The sequence below is a fragment of the Eutrigla gurnardus genome, assembly GCF_963514095.1.
Source record: "Eutrigla gurnardus genome assembly, chromosome: 8".
Lineage (NCBI taxonomy): Eukaryota > Metazoa > Chordata > Actinopteri > Perciformes > Triglidae > Eutrigla > Eutrigla gurnardus.
This window is the reverse complement of record NC_139922.1, coordinates 15,663,106-15,689,026: the sequence shown is the minus strand read 5'-3', so window position 1 is coordinate 15,689,026 and position 25,921 is coordinate 15,663,106. Positions and strand designations below refer to the sequence as shown.

Genomic DNA, 25,921 nt, shown 5'->3' with positions numbered 1-25,921 from the left:
CTCAAATGTAATTTAGAAAAATAAATAAATTCATGACTCATAAATCATATTAAGTAAAGTAAATGAATGTGCCTTTGTTTTATATTCTTACAAAATGCTGATTAGCCTGCAACAATAACACCACAATCAGTGAAATTGTTCAAACAACCTAAAAACAATGTTACCTGTCTCTCAACTTATATTCAATCTCTCCATCATAACACAAACCTCCTATATGATGATGTAGACGAGAAGACTCTATTCACTCTCAACAGCAAAGGCAAAAGAAGAATCTAACTTTCTAAATGTATTCAGGTACATTGCATCAACTCAATCGCTTGTTGAAATTGTCTGTATTATACCTAGACAATGTCAAATGGCACTTTCATTCTCAAACCGAATCATAGTCAAAGAGGAAGAAAATAAGCGACACTTGCAAAAAGGAGACCATCAAGAAACAGCTTTCCAACGGAAGAAATGAGGCACAATTATGTTGAATGTTAGCTCCTTGGTCTTGATTTGATTTCCAAAGCTCTTTGAGCAAAAAAGGAGGCTTGAGGTTTCTATTCCTGACTTTCTACCTCAGTGGGAAGGATTTAGACAAAGACGGCAGGAGGCAGAGTTGAAGGGAGGGAACGGAGGGACATATGCGGCGGAGCGGTGCTCAACGGCAGATTGGCTGATTAGATTGATTTAGTGATTTGGTGTTGCAGCTGGAACTGGTCCAAGAGCTCCAGATGAAACAAATCAAGGGTGTATGGTGACAACTTGGAGTGGGAGCTTTATGTGCTAGCAGTCATCGGGTAAGGCTTAGACAAATTAATTTGTCCTCGGTGACCCTGAAAGAGACCTGCCTTCGTACGCAGCAGCGAAGAGCCACTCAGCATATGGTGTCCCGCTCGTGAACCTCGCATAGACCTGAAACTCATTTCCAAAGCCGACACGAATGACCTTTGGCTAAAAAAAAGCCGAGGCGATGGCAGCATTATGATGTATACTGCACTAACAATGCAGCAATATGTCCATCTGAATATCAGGCCCGTCGTTAAAAAGGATACAAGTATGATATCATAACAGCTTGTGATCAATCTTTAAGCCACTTCTCAACGTGCGACATCAACTGACACAGTTGGTGGAACTTGCTGTAATTATAGAGCTCATTAAAGCAAAATTGGATCCAGAACTTGAACTTAGGAGGGGGAAAAAAAAAACGTGCAGATCTGAACTCATAAATTGGTTTTCATCTAAAAAGTAGGACTATCCAGACGGTGAAATAAAGACTGATTGCTTCATACGTATTCTAGCCGATCGCAGTGATAAGATCTTGTACATTCATTTCAATTTGTGCCCATTAGGAATAACACCAAGGATCTTTAAGCTACATTAAAGGCTGCAGATGCTGGTGTTAGGAGGGATCGTTTCAACCTATTATACATTAAATGCTTGGTTTTGCAATTTGCATTTAATTACACTGACAAGGGTGCAACAGCTACGTGGCCTCATTTGATAGATTATGAATTAATAGCTCATACGCTTGATACGCTGAAAGCAAATCATTGTTTGTCATCTGTTTTCATTTGCTATCACTTTAACAACTGGGCATCAATGTGTTTTCTAACACAATTGCTCGACCCAACTTCACAAGGGCAGCGTACTGAACGAGCCAGCAGCCGTTTCTCTGCAGCTCCATCCATCGACTTATTTGAATCTCGTGTCGGGAAAACCTCCAAATCAGATGGCCTTTGGCAATGTGAGCCGAAGCTGAGATACAGAAGGGCATGTTCTGCCACATCTGGTGTGTTAAATACACTCCACCGGTGTTTTCATCCTCACTCCATCTCTGTCATGATAACGGCAGTAGTAGAGTTTGGGTACCTGATTCTCTTGGGTCACTTGATCTTTCCAGTTATACTGATGACAGGGAGCTCCTATGGCGAATCAACGTCCACCCACCGATGCAAGTATACAACGGGAAAACAACTGAGGCCGATTAATTAATTCTCTGATTAAACAAGACTGACAGTGATGCAAAATGATGCAGACAGTGAGCCACAATGTCCACAAATGCAAAGTTTTCTCGGGGCAATACATCCAGTCTCACTTGTTTTTTTAGCACTTGTTGCACTTGAAAGCGATTAAAAAGGTTCTGCGAAACCAAAAGTGCGTGTATAAAGCCATGCCTGGAGGTGTTACCTGTAGAAGGGCGGTGGATGTCCCTGGGCCTCACAGCTAAACACCACCTCTCTGCGATTCACACCAGGCTGGAGGGGAAACACCACACTGCCGGGTTGTTTGGTGAACACGGGCCTCAGCAGGACTCCGCTTCCTGGGTGGAGAATCAACACAACTACATCAGCTTTGATGTCCCGCTGATCCTGAAAAAACAATTTTCTGGTAAGTCGATAACGGTGGGTTACAGAGGAAGGAAGCAAAGTGGAAACAGTGCAGCACAGGAGCTGGTGAATCACTATGAAACCTCTGTTTTGCATGGCTATGTGAGCAGAGCAATTTTCATATTAGTCATAAAAAGCTGGGAGATCTCAAGAGAACAGAAAAATTAGCTGGTAACCTTCATAAAACTTTAATGCAAGCATCTGAATGTACAGACTTGTCGAAAAGCACGCTGCGCTAGTATATACACGTATACATGATTTCATTTTAACCCTTCAAACGTATCACTGCCTTCCTAGGGGATGTCATCGAATAAGAAATTTAAAATAAAATGTCTAAACAAATACTGTGAGTAATATGTTTTATTTTAAATCCCCCCCCCCCCCCCCCCCCCGTCATTTAAGCCGTGATCTGCACATCCTTCGTGAGAAAGCAAATTTACATTTACATTTAAATTAGAGGAAAATACTTGAAAAGGGTTGTTTTCTTTCCTTAAATAAGAAACCAAATTCCTGAGGTCATTCAGAATTGTTGATATTCTACTTCCTCAGAACAAAAAATAAATAGCTATTACACTAAATTTCATCCAAATGACCCATTATTCTGTATAATGCATGTTTTGGTAACACTTCCTTTGACAGCCATGTCTATAATGCATTGAGTTGGTGAAAACCTTGACTTCGAGATCACAGCCTAATTATTAGACCAACTATGTTTCTATAAAATGTATTTTTAAATTAAATTTTTAAATGAGCTGTAGTAATCTAATTACAGCTAAAAACACCATGTGAGTATGTTGTTCACTACCTAGCCTGCTTGTTAACGGTACTGACATAACCTCGACTTCCCCCGTCTCTCCCCTGATCTGTTTGTATGTGGAGAATCTCCACCACACTCAGTGAAACACAAGTGCAGAGCATGTTAATGCTTGTGCGAAATTTTAGCTTAGCAGCAGCATATCAATATTATATAGGGGAAACGCTGGCCATGCTGTGGATCGAATTTTGCAATGATGTTGCTTGCAGGCGAATGTACACGTCGTTTTCACGGCTTCTAAGGCAAAATTACCGTAAAGCACCGAAATTTGGCACCGTTTTCCTCAAAGGAAATACCGGGTAGCTCTACTATATAAGCTGCTTATAGCTCTGAATAGCCATAGTTGTAAGTACTCATAAATATGCCTAATGCTTTATAAATATAATCCTAACACATAATATACAATGTTATTTGTTTGTCACGCAATGACATATTTTTAGAATCACTTGTATAATGTATTATAATGTGATTATAAGTCACTATAAGTGGTCATTGTTTGCTTAACTTAATGTAATAATTTACCACAAATTAAGTCATTATTAAATGCCCTAAAATGTGTAATTATTATTGTTCTAAGCATTAATATTTGAGAGCTTATAATTGCAATTATGCAGCTCTATATGCAGATTATAAGCTATATGCATTATAAGTATGTTTAAAATGCATTCCAAACATGAGCTTCATAGAAAGCGTTACCGTTTTGCATACAACGAATTACCAGTGCGGCATGCAAATATCTCTGAATGACACTTTTACAGTATTTCTGGATTTATGCACTGTGTATAATGGCTATTATTATATATAATTATTCATCATGAGGTGCAAGGAAGAAATACTAGGCAATATATACACAACACAGCTCACAAATAAAGTAGTGCAATAACTTTAAATTCCCTGAGTGATATTATATCATAGTTGATTAACTGTCTTTTTAAGGACAAAAAAAAAACAACCAGAAAACACAAACAACAAAGGCATCTAGTGTGATATGTGTTAATTCCAAAGGGACAGCAGTGAATGCATGTAGCGCAGGGAAAGCCCACAGTAACAGTGACCCATGGGGCAGTCAACTCTTCATTGAAAGAAACATTTCTTTCCGAGATGGAAAATAATTCATTTGGATTTGTCAGAATACATTTGCATTACTGTAATGACACAGAAGGTTCTGTAGGTAGGGGAGCTCATTTGTATGAGAGGCAGGTATCCTTTTCAAGTCTCCGGCGCCATGGGAGCACAGGTTTATCCTCCAGACTCAAAATAACTCTGTGAGAGGGTGGGGACGTTTGACAAGGGACCTTGTATGCTGATTGTTCCTCTGCACAAGGATAACGCTCTCTGAAAGTTACACAGAATCAAAGGCCGCCTAATTATAATCTTTGTTAGATGAAGCATGCCTCTCGAAGCAGCTTTGAGAGATGATTGATTACAAGAAGACACCTCTTCCAAACACAAATCATCGCACTTGTTGTACACAAACTGAGGACACAAAGGATGAGCAAGCCTGCAGCGAACATGAGATTAATCACTGCGCCTTATTAAATTGGTAAATGATTCCACGTATCAAGTCAGAAACATTGCCTTTCGTTGTCATTTTTGAAACGTGCTTCAATTCAGCCGGCAGCCCCGAAACACAATCCAACTCTTCGGTTGTCGATCGGCACTTTGAGTCGCAGCACTTCAAAAGTCAGAATTTAAAAACAAATCATGACATTATTATTAAAGTGATGGTTCGGAGTGAAATGCACCCGAGGTAATTTCCATCATGACATCCAGCCAAATACCCCCTCAGAAACATTTTTAGCGATGTTCAGCATTGGTCAAGATAGCCGCTATAAGCCGAATGGCTTAGTACTAGCGCTAATGGTACAGAGGGTATATCTCGTAAATTACCCCACTAATAATGCATGGAATGTTACCAAACTTCTGCAGTAGTACACATAGGGTCTGTACTCACAAAACGAGGCATTTGAAAGTTTGTAAGTACACCAGGAGTTTATTTAAAGAACACTTGCGTGATAGCTTCTATCCTCTGCTGCTATGCTACCGCAGCGTAGACGCCACTTCCGTGTTTACCCAGCCGATGCCGTGACGCGAGTTTCAGGCGAGAGTATGAAAAAGTTTCGCAGAATTTTTATAAATACTTGTATTATCAGGTCAACACATTTTTATAAATGCTTGTATTATCAGGTCAACAAGTGTTGACAAGTGTAAAGTAGCGTCTACGCTGCGGTAGCGTTAGTTAGCGTTAGCCGAGGATAGAAGCTATCAGGCAAGTGTTCTTTTAAATAAACTCCTGATGTACTTACAAACTTTCAAATGCCTCATTTTTCGACCCTATGTGGACTACTGCAGAAGTTTGGTAACATTCCATGCATTATTAGTGGGGTAATTTACGAGATAATCAAGATGTACTCGCACCATTCGGCTGATAGCCCTATCTTGACCAACGCTGACCATCACTAAAAATGCTTCTGAGGGGGTATTTGGCTGGATGTCATGGTGGAAATTACCTAGGGTGCATTTCACTCCGAACCATCACTTTAAGGTATATGTCATATTGTCAGTTGCTGTTTGAAAACACAAAAAACGAAATAATGAGAAAAAAATTAATACAGGCAGCGGGCAGAGTCTGTGCAGAGACACTCACACTACCACAGGGTCAAAATTATCAATATGAGGGATTATTTTTGTATCAGTCTATACTTTTTCCCTTTAATTATTCAGTTTTCATGTATGCTAGACGGCTATTTCTATCCTTTATTTATCCAGAGAGGCATTATGATTCATGATCATCTTCACTAAAAAGGATAATCACTAAATAAAGATGTGCTCTTCTCTGTTATGCGATACAAATAGTTGTTTCTTTAGAAAATGTAAAGTGACACCAATATATTTAAATTACATTTTAAGAGTTTTAAGCGTATGTAGATGATTATAATCGTGACTTTGCATTTTTACATCATTCCATGCCTACCACCAACTCAATGAATGCATGGAAATCAAAACAGAAATGTACTGCTCTGGCTCACCCTCAACTCATTTTCCTAATGAGTTGAATTTCTTTTTAATTTGTTTAATTGTTTAATTTAATTTGTTGAACTTCGCACTTATCGATCGTTCCCTGCTGTTGTCGCTTAAACACCAACAAGCACTCAACAGAACAGCTTGCATTACCCCTGTTGCACCCACAAGCAAACACCCTAATTGCACCCCACCGTGTCTGTCACAGCCTTTTTGCATAACCTTGGTGTGTATTTCACAGTCAATCCCTGAATCGACTACGAACCTAATTCAATATTCAATTACCGTGATACGAAAGTAATCAACAGAGATATTTGGTTGTAGCCCGTATACTCCGGTTTCTGGCAGTTCTTAACTGACCCGATCGTTGGTAGCACCATGGCAACTGTTAGCCTATTATAATGGTGAGTAAGTGTCAGAATAATGAGAAGGGATTGAGCTCCGGGGGCTGTGCCTGGGGGCTCGGTTCAAACTGATGCAAACTCTCTGAAACTCTTTCGTTGCTTTCACAGGAATGAACATGAGATGTGGGGGGAAAAGGCAGAATAATTTCTAGGCTTGTTTTCTGGTATTCAAACATAGACGCGCGACACCCTACACCAGGGATTTTTCTTTTTTTTTTTCAGAAGGATTTACTTTTTGTGGTAAACCCGTTGGCTTAACCAGATCATGGATCCATGCAGGAAATTAATCTGGTAAACGTTTGGAATTTGAAATCAACACACACTACGGTTGATACGGTGTTATCCCTTTTTTATGATCCAGGAGTCGAGAAAGCATGAACCAGAATCATAATTTGATGGTTGGTCCCATGCGGAGCACCCCAGAGCACAGAAAGCAAAGTGATGAAATTTGATCCAGAATCCTAACAGGAAGTTGACTGCACAAAGCTGCAGGACCGAGATGGAGGTCATTACGAAGGGGTCTTTAAAAAAAAAAAAGAAATAGGCAGCCTTCGCTCGTATATGTCATCTGCTGCCGGATGCAGCCGATTTCGAAGGCTCTTCAGACAACACAAGACTCAGCATCCAAGCACAAGTGCAAGGCAGAGGGAGCTGTTTAGGAGGCTGAAATAAAAACTAATCTCAAATTCAATACTAGCTGACAGCAAATGAATTCCTCCAGCTTACCTCAGCATGAATAAACAGGCACATGGGGAGTCGGCTGTGGGGGAGGTATCGGTCGTTTGTGAGGTCCCAAATCCATTCGTTTCAGCTCAGGGTTTTATGCATCAAATAAAAAGAGCCAATCTTGCTTTTTAAAGCATCTTCCCCCTCTGTCTAGGCCGATAAGGTACACCTTTAAGGTCTCTCATTCAGGGGCAGCGAATGTTACTCCAGAGCAGAGGGAACATTTGGGGGGGTTTTGTGAGCAAAAGCATAGATTCAATCTCATCTCCTTTAAATATTTGCAATATCTGTGAAACTTGTTTATCTATGTCCTTGAAACAGGCAACATCAAACTGTTAACATAAAACCATTACTGAAAAATGTAAAATAGTTCAAATGGAAAAAATAACAAATAGAGATGGACACATTCTTGTAATACCAAGTCGTAAAAAGATATATTAGAAACACATAAAAAAAAGAAAAAACCTAATACAAAATGTTCCAGGCTATTCTTCATGACTATAACTATCAGCCGGGGTGCACTTTTCTTAATTAACTTAATTACATTTTCAGCTGCGAAGTCAGTAAGGAGAGGAATGTGGCCAAAACATCTCACATCCAGAATCCCACCGTGTCGCCTCATTCTCAAGCATTTCAAAGCTAGAGCATCTGAAATTCAATAACACCACTTGTATCCAGGGTATCCACTGCCACGTTCACTGGGGAAACAACAGAATTGATTAGGTCCAACTCCATATGTGGGGACGGCACATTAAAGCCATTTCTTGTTGTTGTTGTTCTCTTTGTCGAATGTCTACATAAACCCAGAAATGCATTGCTTCTGAGAATGTCATTTATCATGTAATCGTAGTAATATTGTTTCCTCATCAGGATTGGTTAGAAGGTTATTTGTCACTTACGTACTTGTATGCACTACACTAATGGAAACATTCATCATTGTTTCCAATTGTACCATGTTTGCAACCATAGCGACTTATAAAAATGTCCGATGTGACCATTAGTGGTTCATTTTTGGAAAATGCAGTGTCTAATCCTGTACTAGGTCATCAACTAATGATTGTTTTCATTTTCATTCATCATTATGTTCGAGATAAATCAATTCATCGTTTGGTACAAAATAGGGAAAAGTGTCCTTGTTTTGTGAGTCTAAAACCCAAAGATGTTCAGTTAAATGTTATCAAACAGAGAACTGCCATACATTTCCATATTTGAGGCTGAACACAGCATTTTCCGCTATTTTTGCATGAAAAATTACTTGAATAATTAATGGAAAATAGTTTGTGATTATTTTTCTGTCGATTGATTAATTGACAAATGGTTCAGCATCAGGAGACAGTGACATATGCCAGCAACAGCTCACAGCAGTGCTCCAGGCTAATGGGTGCGTCTCGACACAAATATGTATCGCTGCTTAATCGATAGTGATATCGAGTGAAAAATATTCATAGTACAGAATAATTATTATGGATCTATGAAAACATGCTACACAAACACATTTAAATTGGATGATGTTTCCTTCCCGGGTGAAGCAAAGATACAGCCAGCTATGGGAGGGAGATTCACTGGGGAACATTTCCACATATACAGAACTTCAAAGATGCGATGAAATCCGTGTTTAAGGATTTCTAAAAGGCGCTGCCATGTTCTGATGAATCAATGAGGCAAGTCGATATTTGAAACTCCAATCGTCTCTGGGACGAACGGAGCAAAGGTATAGTGGTAGGAGATTGTAAGCAACGCCTCATTTAAATGAACAGTGGGGATGGTAAACTCAGTCTAGTGAGTATTTATTTAGTGTGATCGCTGGCTGTGTCATATAAAAGGATGGGTTCACATTTTTTTTAAGTCCATCTCAAAACAATACTTGTATGGTCTCTGAAATAATCCCTCCTGTTGGGATCTTCCCGTTGATATTGGCTGTGAAGAGATCCCAAACAAATGCGGTTTCAAAGTGATGGGGGACAAAAATGCACAATCCTCTTTCTGTGGAACAATGCATCCCCCATATGGGAGTTCCAAAGTTGCAATTAGACCAATCCAAGATGGTATCATATCTTGCAAAGTTACTAATTTCAGTAAAAGAAAATATTCTCTCTGTGCCTCCCTGCAGCTCAGCAAGGAAAACAACAAAAACACAAATTTTACACTTAAATGACCAAAACCCACTTGATTTGACCTTATGAGACTGCTGAAGGATTGTATTAGCAATAAAACTTCAAAATTGAATTTTACTCAGAACAAAGACCGAGGATGTTGTCCTCCATTGACTTATTTCACTTTAGGAACGGATGTCTTCACCACCCGTATGTACAGGAGGAACAATCAAAGCAATACTGATTGTAATGCACATGTAGTCACTGCTAACCCAACACCTGCTTGACTGGCCTGCCGGTCAGTTTACAAATAAATATAATTTAAAACCCAACGAAAAAAAATCCCACAAATTAGTATTTTGAGTATTCTGCCACAATAAATACTTCATGTTCTTACCCAGTGACAAACAAATGTATAACTGATAAGGTTGTGGCGTGAGAAGAGGCTTTTCTACATCTATGATCCAGTGCACGGATCATAAAGCGAACAGTATGACATGCACAGATGAGACGGAGCAGCACTGAGACTACCAGGGTGAAGCTGGTGTACAGTTGCAGGAAATTTGTTTTAAATTGCAATATTTTCTTCGGCATCCCTCATATTTTAACCGAGAACCCAGGCGCCCCAGATAAGGAGCATGGATCTTTTTTGGAAGAAAAGAGTGAATGTCAGAAATTGAACCCACAAACACAAATTAGCAGGTTTTAATTTATTAAAGGGGTCGATCCCATAGCTTTCTGAAAATGTGGCCCCATGAACAATAGAGCTGAATAGTCCTGCATTACGGTTTTGTTGAATACTTGCTTCTGATTGGCCAAAAAACACATCCAGATGTGAGTTATTCTGAACTCTGGACATCTACTAATCATAGCACTTGAAAGTGTTCAACAAGTCCAGGAGATTTCATTGATTTTTCATCAACTTAAAAGACCTTGTGCCAAATCCATTACTTCTCTAAAACTCTTGACACCCACTCAACCAGCCCTGGATTATTATTCCTGAATTGTTCTGAAAGCACAAATCATCTGATTGCTGGTTAGAGCCTTCACAGCAATCTTACTGGATTTGTTTACATTTCTGCTTCCAGTGCTGCTAAATTGAAGCCCTTCAGAGCCAACTAGAGATGTTTGATTGCACTCCTGCCAATTACTTTAAGGATGATTTTTGCAAATGCACTGAGCTGTAAGTACAATGTCTTTAAACCAACATTTTTACATCAAATTAAGTTTTTGGCAACTGGTTGTGTTGAAGGAGGGCAAGCTAGCTTCACAGCATTATTTCCCTATTTCCCCCCTAATGTCCAAATCGCAGTACATCGTAGGGCTGTGTTCAAAAAATCGATCCGCGATCCGATATCGATTCACGCTCAAAAAGCACGATATCGATCCAAAAATGTCTGGATCGATCTTTTCCAGGTGACTAAAGGCACTATTTTCTTTGACGCGCAAGGCGCACTATAAAAAGCGAGTGCCGGCTAAACGAAACCGAAACTTAAGCTAGCGAGATGGCTGAAGCTAGCGAGATGGCTGAAGCGGCACCACTAAAATCACCTTCTGGAATGAAGGCTCCGCTGACTCCGCTCCCGTGAAGCGGCGAAGTGTTTCCTCTGCGTCGGTCAAGTGCGCCGTCATTCATGCGGCGGCGGTGTTGACGCGCGGAGCCGGACTGAGCGGCTGCGCTCTGCCAGTCCGGGTCTAGGGGACCGTCCACCAAAACTTGAGTTCAAGCGAAGAGAAAGTACCCTCTCTCTCTCTCTCTCTCTCTCTCCCCCCCCCCCCCCTCTCTCTCTCTCTCTCTCTCTCTCAACCTGTATGGCATTTCACAAGTCTCTGGTTGTCAAACAGGGCGTACCCACCAAACGCGATGAACGCGATTTAATCGCGCGACAAATGAAATCGCGTCGCGCTAGACGCTCCAGTTTTGACGCCGGTCCAATATGCCAAAAAACGCCTCATCGCGGCATCGCGTCATCGCGTCGCGCGACGAGCCCGCCCAAACAACAACATTTCTTCCGCCATTTCATTCTCTCGTCGATCATGGCTGAGATAACCACCATCGCTGCACTGTATCTACTCTGGAGAAGTTCCCAGCTTCGTCTGCAGGCTAGGCGCCGACGTCGGTTCTGGGTGCATGCTACCCTACGGAGGCGGCGTGAGCTCGGCGAGTTCCACCGTCTCCTGCAGGAGCTGCGCCTGGACGACGGCCGGTTCCAGCGGTACTTCAGGCTGACTGTTGCCCAGTTTGAAGACCTGCTAACCAGGGTTGGTGCCAGGATCTCCCGCCTGGATACCAACTATCGGCGCTCCATTCCAGCTGGACGTCCGTACGTCAGCACGTCGGTGACGATCTCAACGCTGATAGGCTGTCGCGGCGCGTCTTCACGCGAATTCGCCGCAAAAGTTCAATTATTTCAACTCGAGCGATGGCGCGATGGCGCGATGGCGCGATGAAGCGATGGCGCGATGAAGCGATGAAGCGACATTTTTCGCGTCCATCGCGTCCATCGCGCCGCGCTATCGCGACCATCGCGTCGCCCGGCGCGATGAAGCGTCTAATCGCGTCTTTGCATTGACTTTATATGTAATCTTGTCGCGCGATGAAGTTTCATCGCGTTTGGTGGGTACGCCCTGAAAGACTGGGTACAGGGGTTCTTGTAGTTTTCTAATATAGAGGGCCACTTAATTTTAATTTATTTATATTTTATTTGGTCATTGTTGTTTAGTTCTGGTCATTGTTTTAATTCTGCCATGGATATGTTACTTAAATTTCAAATAATACTTGGATTTTTGTCTAAAATAAATACTTGATTCTTGACTCTTCTCTCTCTGTGTCCCTCTTACACGTACACAGATACAATCACAAACACATGGAGCTGTTTTGTCTATGGGACAGTATTTATTTGCATTATGTCTGTAAATAGATCGATATCGAATCGAATCGGATCGAATCGTGGATCGAATCGGATCGTGACCTTATGAATCGGAATCGGATCGATCCAGGAAATTTGGATCGATTCCCAGCCCTAGTACATCGCCTCTTTGATATATATCATATTTATTTATTTGTGAATATTTAAGTGTGTCAATTAAACAAAGATCCCACCACCTCTTTACAGTCCAGACGATTAGTCACCTTGGTTATACAGCTTTCGTGAGTGTGCTCTTCCAACCAGGTTACAACTGTTCGACAAAACCACTTCCGTCAGACGGAGATCTGTTGATCCGTTGCTGGAAGTGGCTTTCTGTGTGAAGGTAAGCTGTGTGTGTGTTGGGCAAACCGCATCCAGCGGTACCTCAACGCCTCTCCTCTGCTCCCTCGCGTTCTCTCTTACCCACTAACTCACTCACGCTAACACGCACGCAGCACACGCCCCTTCCTCGGGCCGCTCGGCCCTCTGGGGGAATACGGGGAGAGAGCTGGTTACCTTCGGATGAACCCGCTGTGGGAACGGTTCCCCCCTGGCCGCATCGCTCTCCCACACAGCCGATGCGTGCTGTTTAAAAATAAATAAATAAAAAACCCTTCCAACTCTGGGTGAATAACCTAACTCGCAGCACCTATCTGACTCCCTCACACTGTGTTTCCTCTTCCTCGTATTGCGTGTCTGCATACTAAAATGCTTATCAAGTCTTCCTCAGAACACGGAGGCTTTGGAGGTCTATCGTTATATTGCACCACACTTGTCTTTGCGAGCAGAGCATATGTAATGTAACCCCTTACTGAATATTTATGCCGACTTACTCTGTGTTACCAACTGTGAGTGTGAGCCTTGAGAGTGAGGCAAGGGCTGTGCAACACAACACTTCTCCCGAAACGATTTGCCCTGTGCACTAATTTGCCTCGAATAAATAACCCACGAATGTGGTGTTTGCCCCTCCGTGGAGGAACCCTCGTCAGCATATGAAAATACATATACAATATGTGATCCAGGCTTGTGTTGCCGAGCCTACCTCCATAGCGAGCCACAGTTCCCTGTGGAACGTCTCATTAGACAGCCACTGATGTGGATTTAGTGACGCTAATGGCCATGTAGACAAATTTAGGTGCCGACGTGCGGTTTTGCTTTTGAAAGGAGACACGCGTGCACAAAAAACTACATACAGTGACAGTACCAGACACACACACACACATGCTCACACACTAATTATTTTCGGTCCCAGCTGTGAGGAGGGGCTCCCGATTTGGAGCAAGGCGACATGAAAGAATCCTCATTCCTCAAGATACTCATGCCACAAAGCCCTTATTCATCTTGTGCTCAGCTTCAGACTGACATTCTGAAGAGAAGTAGCATTTGACCCTGAACATTTTGTAAGGGAGGAAAATTAGGTCTCTCATTAAAAAGCAAGATCAATGACAAGATTTCGGCGCTGGTGCCAATGCAATCTCAATTTGGTTAACAATTGTGGGGCCTCTTTAAAATGAATGACTACACACAACCGCTAGATAGGGGCATGTCTTTTTGAGATAAAAACCTGGCTTATTATTCTCTTTCCGACAGGATTCACTGCTGCAGGAAGAAAACGAAATAGTTGCTATGCACGACTGAAGGAATGTTGCTGCCTTGAGCTGACATCAAGGTGAACTTTTCCTACCATTTGTAAAAAGAGAGGGAAAGCTTTGGGTGCTCTTTGCCATAAAATCTTTCAGATTTTCATTTTACTTTTAAGTGCCATCTGTTCTGTACGCCAAGGCGCCATCACGAATAAAAACTATAAATAACAATTCATAACCCCTATGCTAACAACATGAAAATTGCACGTTTGGGGGGGGCTTACCTGCCAGACACTCCACCAATGACAGCAGAAGTATAAGTTTCCATAGCAACTCCATTTTAATAGTCTCAGGTCAATACCGGCTCACATCAAATCACAGGTGTGTCGATTCCTTTCTTTGTCCTTTGCAGCACTTTCACCGTTCTTCTGTCAAATGAAAAGAACAGAAGGGAACCGTAAAATGAAAGCACAGAAGATTTAACATTTCAGGTCAAGGTGATAGTTGACAAATACAGCTTGTTTTTGAGTTTCAGACACCGTGATAGCCTGAGTATAATCTATATGTGTGAGAATAATCAAGAAACCACTCCGTCTTCTGCAAACACACGCACAAACAAAAAGAGATTTGCCCGAGCAAAGCACTTAAAGCGTTTGCTTAAGTGTGCTTAACATTGCATAATAGGGATCATGTCTGCAATAGAAACATAAAGGGATTGCTTGTTCTCAAACCTGCTGAGACAAAAAAAAAAAGCAAGCTGGTTGTCAGACACTTCCCTAGCATGTAATAAAGCACTGTCCTGGCTCCTCAAATTCATCTGAGCTGGAGGGATTATGTATTTCTGACATGAAGAGATGACTGTACGCGGGGCAAACCCATTTTCACTCCCCCGGGAGACTCACACAATTGATTTTCTCAAGGACTAAAGCGTAATTTATCCCTTAGACTCAATTGAAGTCCCCCCCCAAAAAAAGTTGTGAAATGATAATGAGATGCATTCCTCCTGTCACTGCTAAACAGCAATATATGTGTTAGTCTAAATACCCCAACATGGTAATAGCTACGATCCTTCCTGATAAAGCAGGCAGAAAAATGGCCTTATGATAGGCTGTGTTATGGAGTGAGAGAGGATGAAGAGAGGAAATTAGCCATTGTCTTTGCTCAAACTGACTCTGGTACATTTAACTGACTGATGGCACGGTTTCCTCCGACTACACACCATCAGCATGCTGGAAATTAATGAAGAAAAAACTGATAACAACATACAGTATAGTCTATCACAAGGCGAGTGCCAAAAGAGGAGAGACAACTGAAAGATTACACTTTCATAGTTTCCCAGTTATCTTCACGCCTCTTATCTTTGCACCCCTGAAAGGCTTGACAGAGCATACTGATGCTTATGTGAATATATCAACCGGCGTCCCTGACACGTTCGCCTACACTTCTCTTCCCTCTGCATGTACGAAACCATTTAAAAGTCAACACTTTCCCCCATATAAATCTCATTACGGAGGGTGGGTTGAGTGTCATCTTCGTTACCAACTTATCTTGCAGCTATTAGGATGCAAATGTCATGAGTAAATGTTGGCTTTTAATAATAAAACAGCGAAACTTCAAATCCCTCATCGTGCTCCTGGATATTTTTGGAGTGCTCCTCCTTTTGAGGGAATAATTGAGAGATGCACTGAATAAATTAATCTGCACAATGTCTTTAAAAGACAAAAAAAATGATGAGCCTAGAAATTCAACAAAACTTTATATGTCAACATGCCATTTTATTTAGATGTAATGTAAATGCTGCAGATTGAAATGCGATTAAGATACTAGTTTTCAGTTTTACTAGTCATGTTTTCAAATGTTCCATTTGAGTAATATTTTGTGTCATTAAAAAAACACCAATTGTGTCGCAATTAAGCGGCTGCTTCCTTTGGCCTACACGGTCTATGTAGACTCAGCAAACCGAGCGGCCTCCAAACCGAGATGGTCTGGTCTCCAGGAAATTTCCTGTTTGCATCATCAGCTGTTCCCGCAGCCACCTTTTGTTGCTGCCATTGTAGCAACCAGCTGGGGTTGGCAAGAAAGGAAAGAAAAAGTAACATTATATGATTAAAATGGAATCATAGATCATATTTTATTCTTTTTATTGGCTATCATCAGCCGCCAGCACCGCCGCCCATGATAGATTTCCGGATGAGAGAGCGTATTATGCCGCATCTCCCCCTGATGATCTGCTCATTGACGTCGTGTTGATTAAAATCCAACAGCACCGGTGCTCAATGAATCTAGGTTTCTAGGACAGGTTTTGGTTGTGAAGGATCCATCAGCTGGATCCTCCAAATCCGGGGAAAGGCAGCCATGTTTCTTTGCTGCATTTGAAGGCGTCTTTAAAATGAGACGGACGTTTTGCAAATGGAGCCTCCGAAGGATGCGGCTGACTGTCTAGCTTCATTTTAATGGACGTCCATGGTGTTGGCAGTCCTCTGTTTGCAACTTAAAAAATCCATTATTAAATCATGGATAACAGAAATTTACTTTCACATCACCAACACAAACTCTTCTTGTCCCACTGCAGCGCCTTCCATTTTCTTTCTTCATAATGGTAATTATTTTTGCCATTCATGTTAATGTTTGACGCTCAGGTCATCTCCAATTAATTCATCCTGCCTTGAAGGCACCACAAGCGAACACGACCCTGACGTGGGAATCACTGAGACGTCCCATTCATAAAAGCAGGTATCTGTTGGCCTCTAACAGCAATCTCTTGATCTCTATTACTCAGCAAACCCTGAGACACGAGACATCAACAACGACTTAGCGGGGGGATAAAAGACAGCCTTTTGATCCAAAGAAACGCTACACTGAGATGATGGCGAGGGGAGTCCGGGAGTGTCCGTGGAAGTATTTGACTTCCTCTTCAGAACAGATGAATTACTCTTGTGACCTTAAGTGGTAGTGACAAGACCAATGACTCACTTTCATCCCAAATTGATTCTCTCATTTGTTTGCTGTATGAGATGAAAGTTAATGATAGGGTATGGCGTTCAAACTTTGCCTTTCAAGTTCCACCCTCTTTCATGTCTCGGGATTAAGCCAGTGGCTGGAAAACGCAATATGATCAAGGCTGGAACGTCCCGGCCTGAGCATTTCCTGTCCCGATTTGCACAAACTTATCCGCATTGAAATGGAACGAGAGATTGAGCCTCACCTTTCGCAGATGACGTAACTGAAGAATCACCTAAAGCTCAACACGATAAATGACACATTTACAAACTGCCTTTCTTCCAGCGCCATGATCTGACATCTGCTGATGGGCAATATCCATGTCAAGTGCCTTACATATTCCTCCCGACGAAACTGACATTTCAGCTCAAGTACTTCCACAAACAGCCAGTTTCTGGGAGAGGAAAAAAAAAATTTAATGGCGCCTGCCAAATTCAAAAGCTTTGACATTGGTTTACTGAAAACAGGCCAGACCGCCGGTGATTGATGTCGAGATCAAAACGTTCTATTTAGAAGCAAGCCGTGGTGATGAGCGGAGATCTGCAAAATGTCAGGTGCAGCTCAGTAATGGCGTCTCTGACTTTGTGATCTGTGGAGGAAATTTCCCTCAACAATTACTGTGTAAAATGCTCAAATGTCACATTATCATAACAACCAACATCCCACATGATCTCCAGTCTTATATGAAGACATCAATACTACAGCAAAGCTGCCTTTGTAGATTAATCAACCATGTTTTTGATTAAACATTAAGCTAAATGAATCGTTAAATGTATTCATAATGCAGTCAACATGCCGACCATTCACTCATTCATGCTTTTTAATGTATGCTATTAAATTGTAAATGTTATATAATTAGCACTGTTGGTCGGACAAAACAAGCGATATGACCTTTAGGTTCATACTTCGGGAAATTGGGATGTCCGTTGTGATTTCTCGCCATTAATATTTACACTCAACCATTTATTGATTGGCTCAGTTCCTTGTTGCATGCACTGTATGTGAGGGCAGCATCAACCTCAACTCAACTCGGAACAGCAGAACGCTTGGATATAAAACTTCATACTATACTTCCCTCTTTGACTTTTGAGGAAATACATCTTCTTTGAGGGAAGCCTCAGACTTGTGGAGACAAAGCACTCCTCCAAATTTCAGCGTTGTCAATGTGACACCTCCTTTCCTCTCCTTCGCCGACAGCACCAGCTGGAGTTGATATACCACAGATTGCAGTTCAGTCAGCCACAGAAGCTGACAGTGATGTCAGGTGATTCAACCCTCTCCACTACACCCAATATCTCCACTGCCATCAATTTTTCAGGGCTCAAAAATGTATTAATAGAGGGGTACTAAAGGTCCCTTTGGTCGAGGAGTCCAGATGAAGATAAAACTATAGCACTAAAATGCATGAGCACACACACACACACACACACACACACACACACACCCCAGAGCTCTGAATCATGAATGAGACCAGACTCTCACACGCTGCAGGAAAGAGACAAGACCAGGAAAAATGGCATACAATGCTGCATCTTTAATCACCTGAGCTGTGACTTCACTTGATCTGCAGACACCAGCTCGATCAGTGTTTTCCTGCGTGCGAGGCTCATCTCACGGCTCCCGAGTGCCTCCAGTCATTTCAAATTCGTTTTCTGGCGCCGCTCGAGATGAGACTCGTAATAGTGGGGAACGTGAAATTTCTTCCCGATCCCGCACACTTTGATCCACCGCACACGTGAATCAAAGATTTACCAAGCGGCTGTGTGGAGGAGCGGCGGGGATAACCATGTCAAGTCCTAATCAGATAATTAGTCATTATTTTTACACTGAATATTCAATCATTGAACCAAATTCATCAACTAAGATGGTCTCATCAGCAAACTAACATGCTGCTTGCTAGGCATCAAATATGTTGAACCCACAACAGCCTCCTGTACAATCTTAAAATGCTTGTTTTTAGGGCCTTTGGTGGTCTGGCATCCCCGATATCTGTCTGACAGAGATGACTCCTCGGGTCATCTGGAACATCCTTCCCACTCATGCCCCGACGCCATCGTACTTTAAAATGAAACTGAACACACTCCTATTTGGCTGCACCTTTTGGTAGTCTGATTGACGGTCTTAATTATTACTTTTCATTTTGTTCTTTTTATTGGTTTTATACTGTCTGCTATATCTTGGTTTTTACTATTTTAATTAGCTCTCAAAAAAGTCCTGATCAGGATTATTTAAATTTTCATTCCTACTTCTTTATGATTTTAATTCATAATGCATAATGTATGTCTCTGTGTAAGTTGTTATTCCTTATGTCTAAAGTTTTATCGTAACACTATCAGTTGTTGTGGCTCACATTGAGCTTCAACCTGGAATGAAATGTAATTAAAGTTTGTTTGCTACTTCAAATGTATTTTAAATAGGTGCTTACTTCTACTCATGCTGGCTGTAATTATTGAACTCGTGGTACTTTTAAAGTTGTGCGGATACGAAAAAAAATCAGCAAAACCACCTTAACTTCCATCTGCCTGGTTGTGCACAACAAATGAGCTGAACGGTTTCTTAAGCTTTTATGCATGCCAACCCAATTTTTTTTCTTTTTTTTTTATTCCTCACAAATGGCACACCACGGGAGTCAAGGAAGCGCCAACATATTCCCCAGCCAAGATTCTACCTCAAATAGTGGCACAAGACAAAGAGACTAATGGTGTTTTGATCTAAGCACACAAGCCGCAGGCATGACATAACACATGCCAGCTTCTTCATTTCTCCAGACCACACCAGGGGCGCTCCACGGAAGCGCTCATCCCCAATCTCCCCTGTGACAAAAGCAACCGAGCACGGAGAAAGAGTCTCCCTGCTTGCACGCATGCTCCGAGAGTTTGTAACAGGATGAGCACATTATGATAATTCACTCAGTGCCATAAAACCATGCATGAAAATTCAGTTTCTGAGCACTTTAATTAACTGGTTAAACCACAAGCAAGGCACCCATTGGAAATACCCTAAAATATGATAGATTACGGCAACTTTCTCTTTGATTGGAAATAAACTAAATGTGACTGGAGTGGCCTGGATTTGAATCACTGCAATTAGGCACCTGCAGAAAACATATTGTGTATTTGCCTTACCACTGAAGCTCGGACTGAAAGTGGTTGACAATTCCAGTGCACCTGCCTTTACTAAGATGCTAATTAAGAATCCCATTAGGATTTAAGAGCATGCCAATTCATAGTTCCTTAAATACACAGATGTAAGTCTTTGGTGAAACACTTTGGTGGAACGCAGCAGTTATCAGGGGAAGTAATTCAAGTCTATGGCCAAGAAAGGGTTATTACTGTGAGAAATGAAAGATCCTCTTACAGACAAAAAGCTTGAAGTGAGCTATAGTGGAAGAATGCTGATCACATAAAAGACATCTGGTACCTTATGGGAAAAGATATAAAATACAACCCAATTCATAACTATAGTATAAGATCTCAAGTAGGTACATTGTTTTGACATTTATAAGACAAGAAGTTAATCATTTTTCTTTATTTTTATAAAGGATTAAATTCCAAATTTCCAAACGTGAAACCTTCTCAAATAGCAAGTGAAATGTTTTTTCTGACATGTTTTCACCTTACAGTTATGATTTCTGAGCCGTCCCTGGAGACTTCAAGCTGTGACCTACATCAACGCCACGTCTCAACATCGTGATATTTCATCTGCGTGCCTTCATTTTTACTTCAACAACAGTACGTTACAAATAGATACTGTGTGACGAGAAGGAATCAGTTTCTGTAATTTAGGTGATATTTCTCTTCCAGCATAAAAAAGATTGTTATGGTCTGAAGATGAGAGGAGGAGATGCAATAACAAACGGAAAAAACTACGTAGAAAAGGACTTTGGTGCAAGGAAAAGGACTAGGGGTATCATATCGTTTATACCGGTATATTTTTTTACACGATAAAAAAAATCATATTGTGATATTCCGATTGGTTGACGTAATAACGTCACACCATTATGCTGCAGACGTACGCTCACATGCGTCATGCAGCGCAATGAATATTTCAAAGCAAACTGTTGCGTTTACCCTGACAAATAAAAGGATAACACTTATTTTGTTACAATTGTATGTTCTTGAAATTAATAACAACCTATTTTTCAGTATTTTGTCATATCGTCAAATATATCGTTATCGCCTAAATACCCTGAAATACCATGATATTCTTTGAGGGCCGTATTGCCCACCCCTAAAAATGACCCGCATCCTGATTAGTTGTTGGGGTTGTTAAGGCAATAGTGGGCAGAATGGTTTCAGCTTTGAGTTGCTGCTGTTCCACAATAGATTTACCTTAAAGACCCTACTTTTGCCAATCAGAATCCTGCCTGCTTCGCCCTCCGTCAGCCAATGTGTTGTTTTTTCTACTTCTTATGCAGACCGGGCTCTGCTCAGTGGGCTACTATGAACTTCACGTTCCTCCTCCCTCCTTCTGAGCCAGTGACATCATCATAAACGTGTCCAGCCGTTTCCCCAAGGAGATGTGTAGTAGCTCCGCTCTTCTAACCACTCGGATGCTTAAGGTAAGAAGAGTAACTGCACTCCAAACATACTGCTTGTGTGTCGGGAATCAAACCACAGCTTTCTGGTTGAAACGGTTCTGCCCGGGGTACGTCCAGCTGGCATCGTGTCAACACGAAACAAAAGAAAGTGCTCGCAGCACTCTTCCCTGCAAACACAGCGGAGTGGGACACAAACTGTACTCGTTTTGTGACATGGGGGGGGGGGGCTAATTGTCAGAAGGACCCCCATCCTGAGCCACCACTGATTCATTTAATAGCAGCATCGTAATGTGCAAGGCAGCTCCCTCTCAAAACATATGGACACTTGATTTCACAGGAGTTGTTTCCAACGGAGTCCCACACTAAAAGGACTTTAGACGACCTGAACAGCAATCAGGTTCGGAGCGGGATCCATTCACAGACAGGGAGAGATGATGAGAGTGGACCGAGTCCAATCCCCTGTTGATCGCTGGGCGACAAATGACTTCTACCAGCGGTTTTCAATGAGGACCAATTAATAGGTGGATTTGTGCCCTCTTACAGGAAAAGATGCACGCTTGAAATGATGGGCACGGCAATTACAGGATGCAGAAAATGTTATTATCTCAATTGGGTTGCGTGTAAGCTTGCACAAGTGAATTTGGGAAATGGTGTCTCAAGCCTGTTCTGGTTCTAATTGGCCAATGGCTGTAACATGAATGGTATATGTGCCTTGACTTGTGCAATTTCACAGGCAATAACAGGCAAGCAGGCACGGGCATATTACAACATGTGCAGAATGGGAGAAATAAAGAAATAGCATAACCCAGACTGCATGCTGGTATTCATACGTCTTAAAGATGATGTTTTACACTATTTCTTACTGCTATTATTCGATGCCAGGTGGAAGTTTCTGTAGAGCAGCCTGATGATCACCCGGACCGATTTGTAAGGAGATATTGAAAATGATCACACACACAGAAAATAGATAATATCATGAGTTATTCACCTGAGTGGGCTCCGTTCCCTGCAGTGTTTTTTTCTGAGATCTGTCCCCTCTCGGATATCCATGTTACTCCGCGCATCTTATCCTCCCGTTCAGCCTCCCAGCGCCGAGTCGATGGCGACACTGAAGTTCGTCTCTTCAAAGTGCTGATGTTGTGCTCTCGCAGAAAACGGCTCCAAACTCTCCTCTCTCCTCGAGAGGCAGGCTGCACCTAAACGCCGCCGTTCACTCTTCCCGCCCTATTATAAGTGCCTTCGGTGTTTTTCAGGGTAAATTGCGAGCGACGCGGTCCTCCTCTCTCACTGTCCGCGGCACTTTTTCATCCAGGGCTGCCCGGCGGTCCAGCTCGCTCCCGCCAGCCAGCCTGCATGCGAACTAACGCCGCAGTCGTGGTTTCCAACAAAGGGGGTCCGCGGTGCGAGGCTTTTTTTTTTTTTCTTTAAGTGTCCGCTGTTTTTAAAGTCATTTTTAGGTGAAAAAAGTGTGGTTGACGGCGGCGTTCAGTGTGCGCGTCCGGTCCGGCTCCTCCAGGATGAGGACTGTAGTGGCACATGGAGCATCAGAGGCTGGTAGACGGTAGGGACCTAGCGGGCTACCGTAGGGGGGCTGCAGATTCACAGCACGCTTCACCACTGTCCCGTGCTCAACATGACACAAAGGCAAGCCTTTACATGATCCTGCTCATCTCACATGTGTGTTGCTTGTGTTTTTTCTTTTTTTTTTTTCTAAGGAATTAAAAACATGAATTATTCATGTTTCATTTTCATTCATGGTGGAAGAAATGTTTTTTTGCCAAAAGTAGCAACACCAATGTGAGAAAAAATATGTTAATATTAATGTGAGGGAACAAAGACACGCTCCCTCCCTATACACACACACACACACACACACACACACACACACACACACAGGTGTTTTCACTTCTGTTGTCAAATAAGGGAGATTATTTCTCAGGACTGTATAATCCTCTACAAACTGTACTTGATCCACATCTTCATCGCCCTTCTTATTTGCACATAGAGTTTGGTGACATTATTAATCAAGCATACACCTACAAAATGACTAACACCTTTGTAAATGTCCAGCGCCTTTAATATGTTAGCTGATTAGCAAATGTGGTGAAGTCGAAGTAAAGGTTGCCTCCTATGTTGTGTATCATTGCGCGAAACAGTTATGTCAACCATAAAACTATGAAAGTTTACTTGTGTACCATTTTTGAGATCCCTGCATTATATAGGCTACAACTGCTGCAAGTTCTAGTGACTCAAGTATCATATTGTCAGGTAGCCTATATGTTGTAGTTTCCTAGTTACAGGATCTTCTTTGTTTCTCGGTCGGTTGCCTCCTGCTGCTTTGAAAGTAACACTAAAAAAAGTGATGTTCGATGCATTCCGTCTTAAATAACCTATTTTTGTGGCAAAAAAAAAAATGATTCGCAGTTACAGCAATTTTTTTTGAGGCGTTAACATTTTTTGTATCGCATACTCACACAAAATTAGAAACAAAGATCTGTAAGAATAACAGATCCTTTTTTTAGTGGATATAGGCGTATGATTATGCATTTGTTTCTCTCATTTTCTACTCAAGAAAACCGCCAGTTCATGAAGTTTAAACAGTCAGAACGTGTTATATGCACTATGCCTATGGCTCATAAGCCACTCATAATGTTGAGTGCGGATTTAAGAGAATCTTCTTCTCTATGAGCCAATGGGAGAGTGATAATTACAGCAGAAATGACTGAATGCCCCGCTGAGCCTTGGAAAGGGGGGGGGGGGTATTTGGATTAACCTTCTGAATGAACATTTAGTAGCACCCATTCACACAGCTAATAATGGCTGAATCTCTGAGGAACACGTATAGCCACCTTAAACACAAATACTTGCCACTGAACTTGAATATTTCATGATTCTTTTTAATACTCAAGACTGGAGGGAAATGTCCTCATCACTTTACTGTGATGCTTTCTTTCCCAAAAAGAAAAACTAACTGGATTTTACCTCAGTTTAACCTGCTACTCTGCAAGGAGGCAGATACTGCATGCAACCATGTGACAATGAGCTTTTCATTGTTGTTTGGAAGATGCCATTTAAATACATGAATTACGTTTGTCCCGAGGCAGTAAATGAGATGCTGAAATGAACAACTTGTCGACGCCACCAGGAGTCAGAAAAACAAGAATTTCTCTCTGAGAGCGAGAGAGGGCAGATCGTTCTCTGCAGAGGTGTCACACTGCCACACACTCCTTCAGACACATGCAAGCCCATGAGATAAAATATTCTCATTTTAATCACAAACACTTTCCCGTACTTGTTCTTGTCATACTTTTCTATGTCAAGTTCCTTGCATTCTCTTTATTCACTAGTTTACTTTAGCAAAAGATTTATGAATCCTAATATACCTATACTAATACTCATATATATACTTATATATATATATATATATATCCCGAATCCTAACCCTATCTTTTTCTCCCTAGTTCAACTCAAATATGAACTGACTGCTGGCAAATGACTAGTATCCTTGTTACCATTAATAGACAGCGTCTTTGTGGAGACTTATTTGGAGGCGGGAATGTGTCATTAGCCAAAAAGTCTGCAAATATGAGATTCTTGACTCACTCTCAACGGTAGCAGCAAAATAATCTTGTCTGTACAATACATCAAAACACAAATATTCCATTTTCCCTTTCTGAATTTGAGGTGGAACCGGTTTAATTGGTGCTTGCGAGAAGTGACTGAGGTGAAGGGGGGTAATAAACTAGACCTGTACATTCTCTTTGAGCCGTTTTTTGGCACAGATGGTCGCTCGGATGTGCTCGACTGAGTACGGGCCATCCTCCCTGCCCTTGTCTCTGCATGATGTCATTCAGTTTTAATCAAATGAAGGACAGTCAACAGCTAGGTAGCCTGCTCAGCAATGCAGACGGCACACTGGAGCTTATCCTTAGGACAGGAGGATGTGGAGAGAAACCAGCGGCTGACGCTTTCCTGACCTGCTTAAACCTTAAAACTGGACCAGGAATGGATGTGATGTTCAGCTTTTTCAGCAGCACTGGGCAAGACATCCACTGCTTGATCTTTTATTTGAACTGTTGATTGGATGTGATGTAATGACCGCCGAGCCTTGGAGCCCCATAAGGACCATGTCACATGGAGTAATAAGGCTGCTTGGTTTATGCTGTTTTCTATAAATATACTATTCAGATTCCCTGCCGCCACAAACCAGTAAACCAAATTAATAAACTAATTATGCATTCCTAATGCATCAAAAGCCTATGGAAGGGTACAGTCATCCTTTTCAATGAGAGGTGAACACAAGAAAAAGAAACGCCACTACCATATTTAAAGTGTGGTGCCCTGCAGTGTTTTCTGGCTGACATTAAAACGCATCCACATAATGGAGTAAAGGAGGAGAAGTATGTTTAACATCCGCAGCACCCATTTGATATCAAAGTGAGGCACGTTGCCAAGGATT

The 25,921-nt window shown here is 41.8% G+C and overlaps 1 protein-coding gene across 2 annotated transcripts in view; it reads right to left on the bottom strand.

The window, feature by feature from the left end:
- The window catches only part of cntn3a.1 (contactin 3a, tandem duplicate 1), an 81,043-nt gene extending 58,011 nt beyond the window's left edge, over positions 1-23,032 (bottom strand). The window contains exons 1-3 of one of the 2 annotated variants that reach the window (XM_084014846.1): positions 22,451-23,032; positions 14,207-14,347; positions 2,173-2,305 (exon numbers count right to left, since the gene is read on the bottom strand). In XM_084014846.1, the coding sequence (XP_083870972.1) occupies positions 2,173-2,305; positions 14,207-14,261 (188 nt within the window). In that variant the 5' untranslated portion in view covers positions 14,262-14,347; positions 22,451-23,032. The remainder of the gene's footprint in view (positions 1-2,172; positions 2,306-14,206; positions 14,348-22,450) is intronic. The other variant, XM_084014845.1, reaches the window with a different exon arrangement.
- Positions 23,033-25,921: the final 2,889 nt, after the last annotated feature.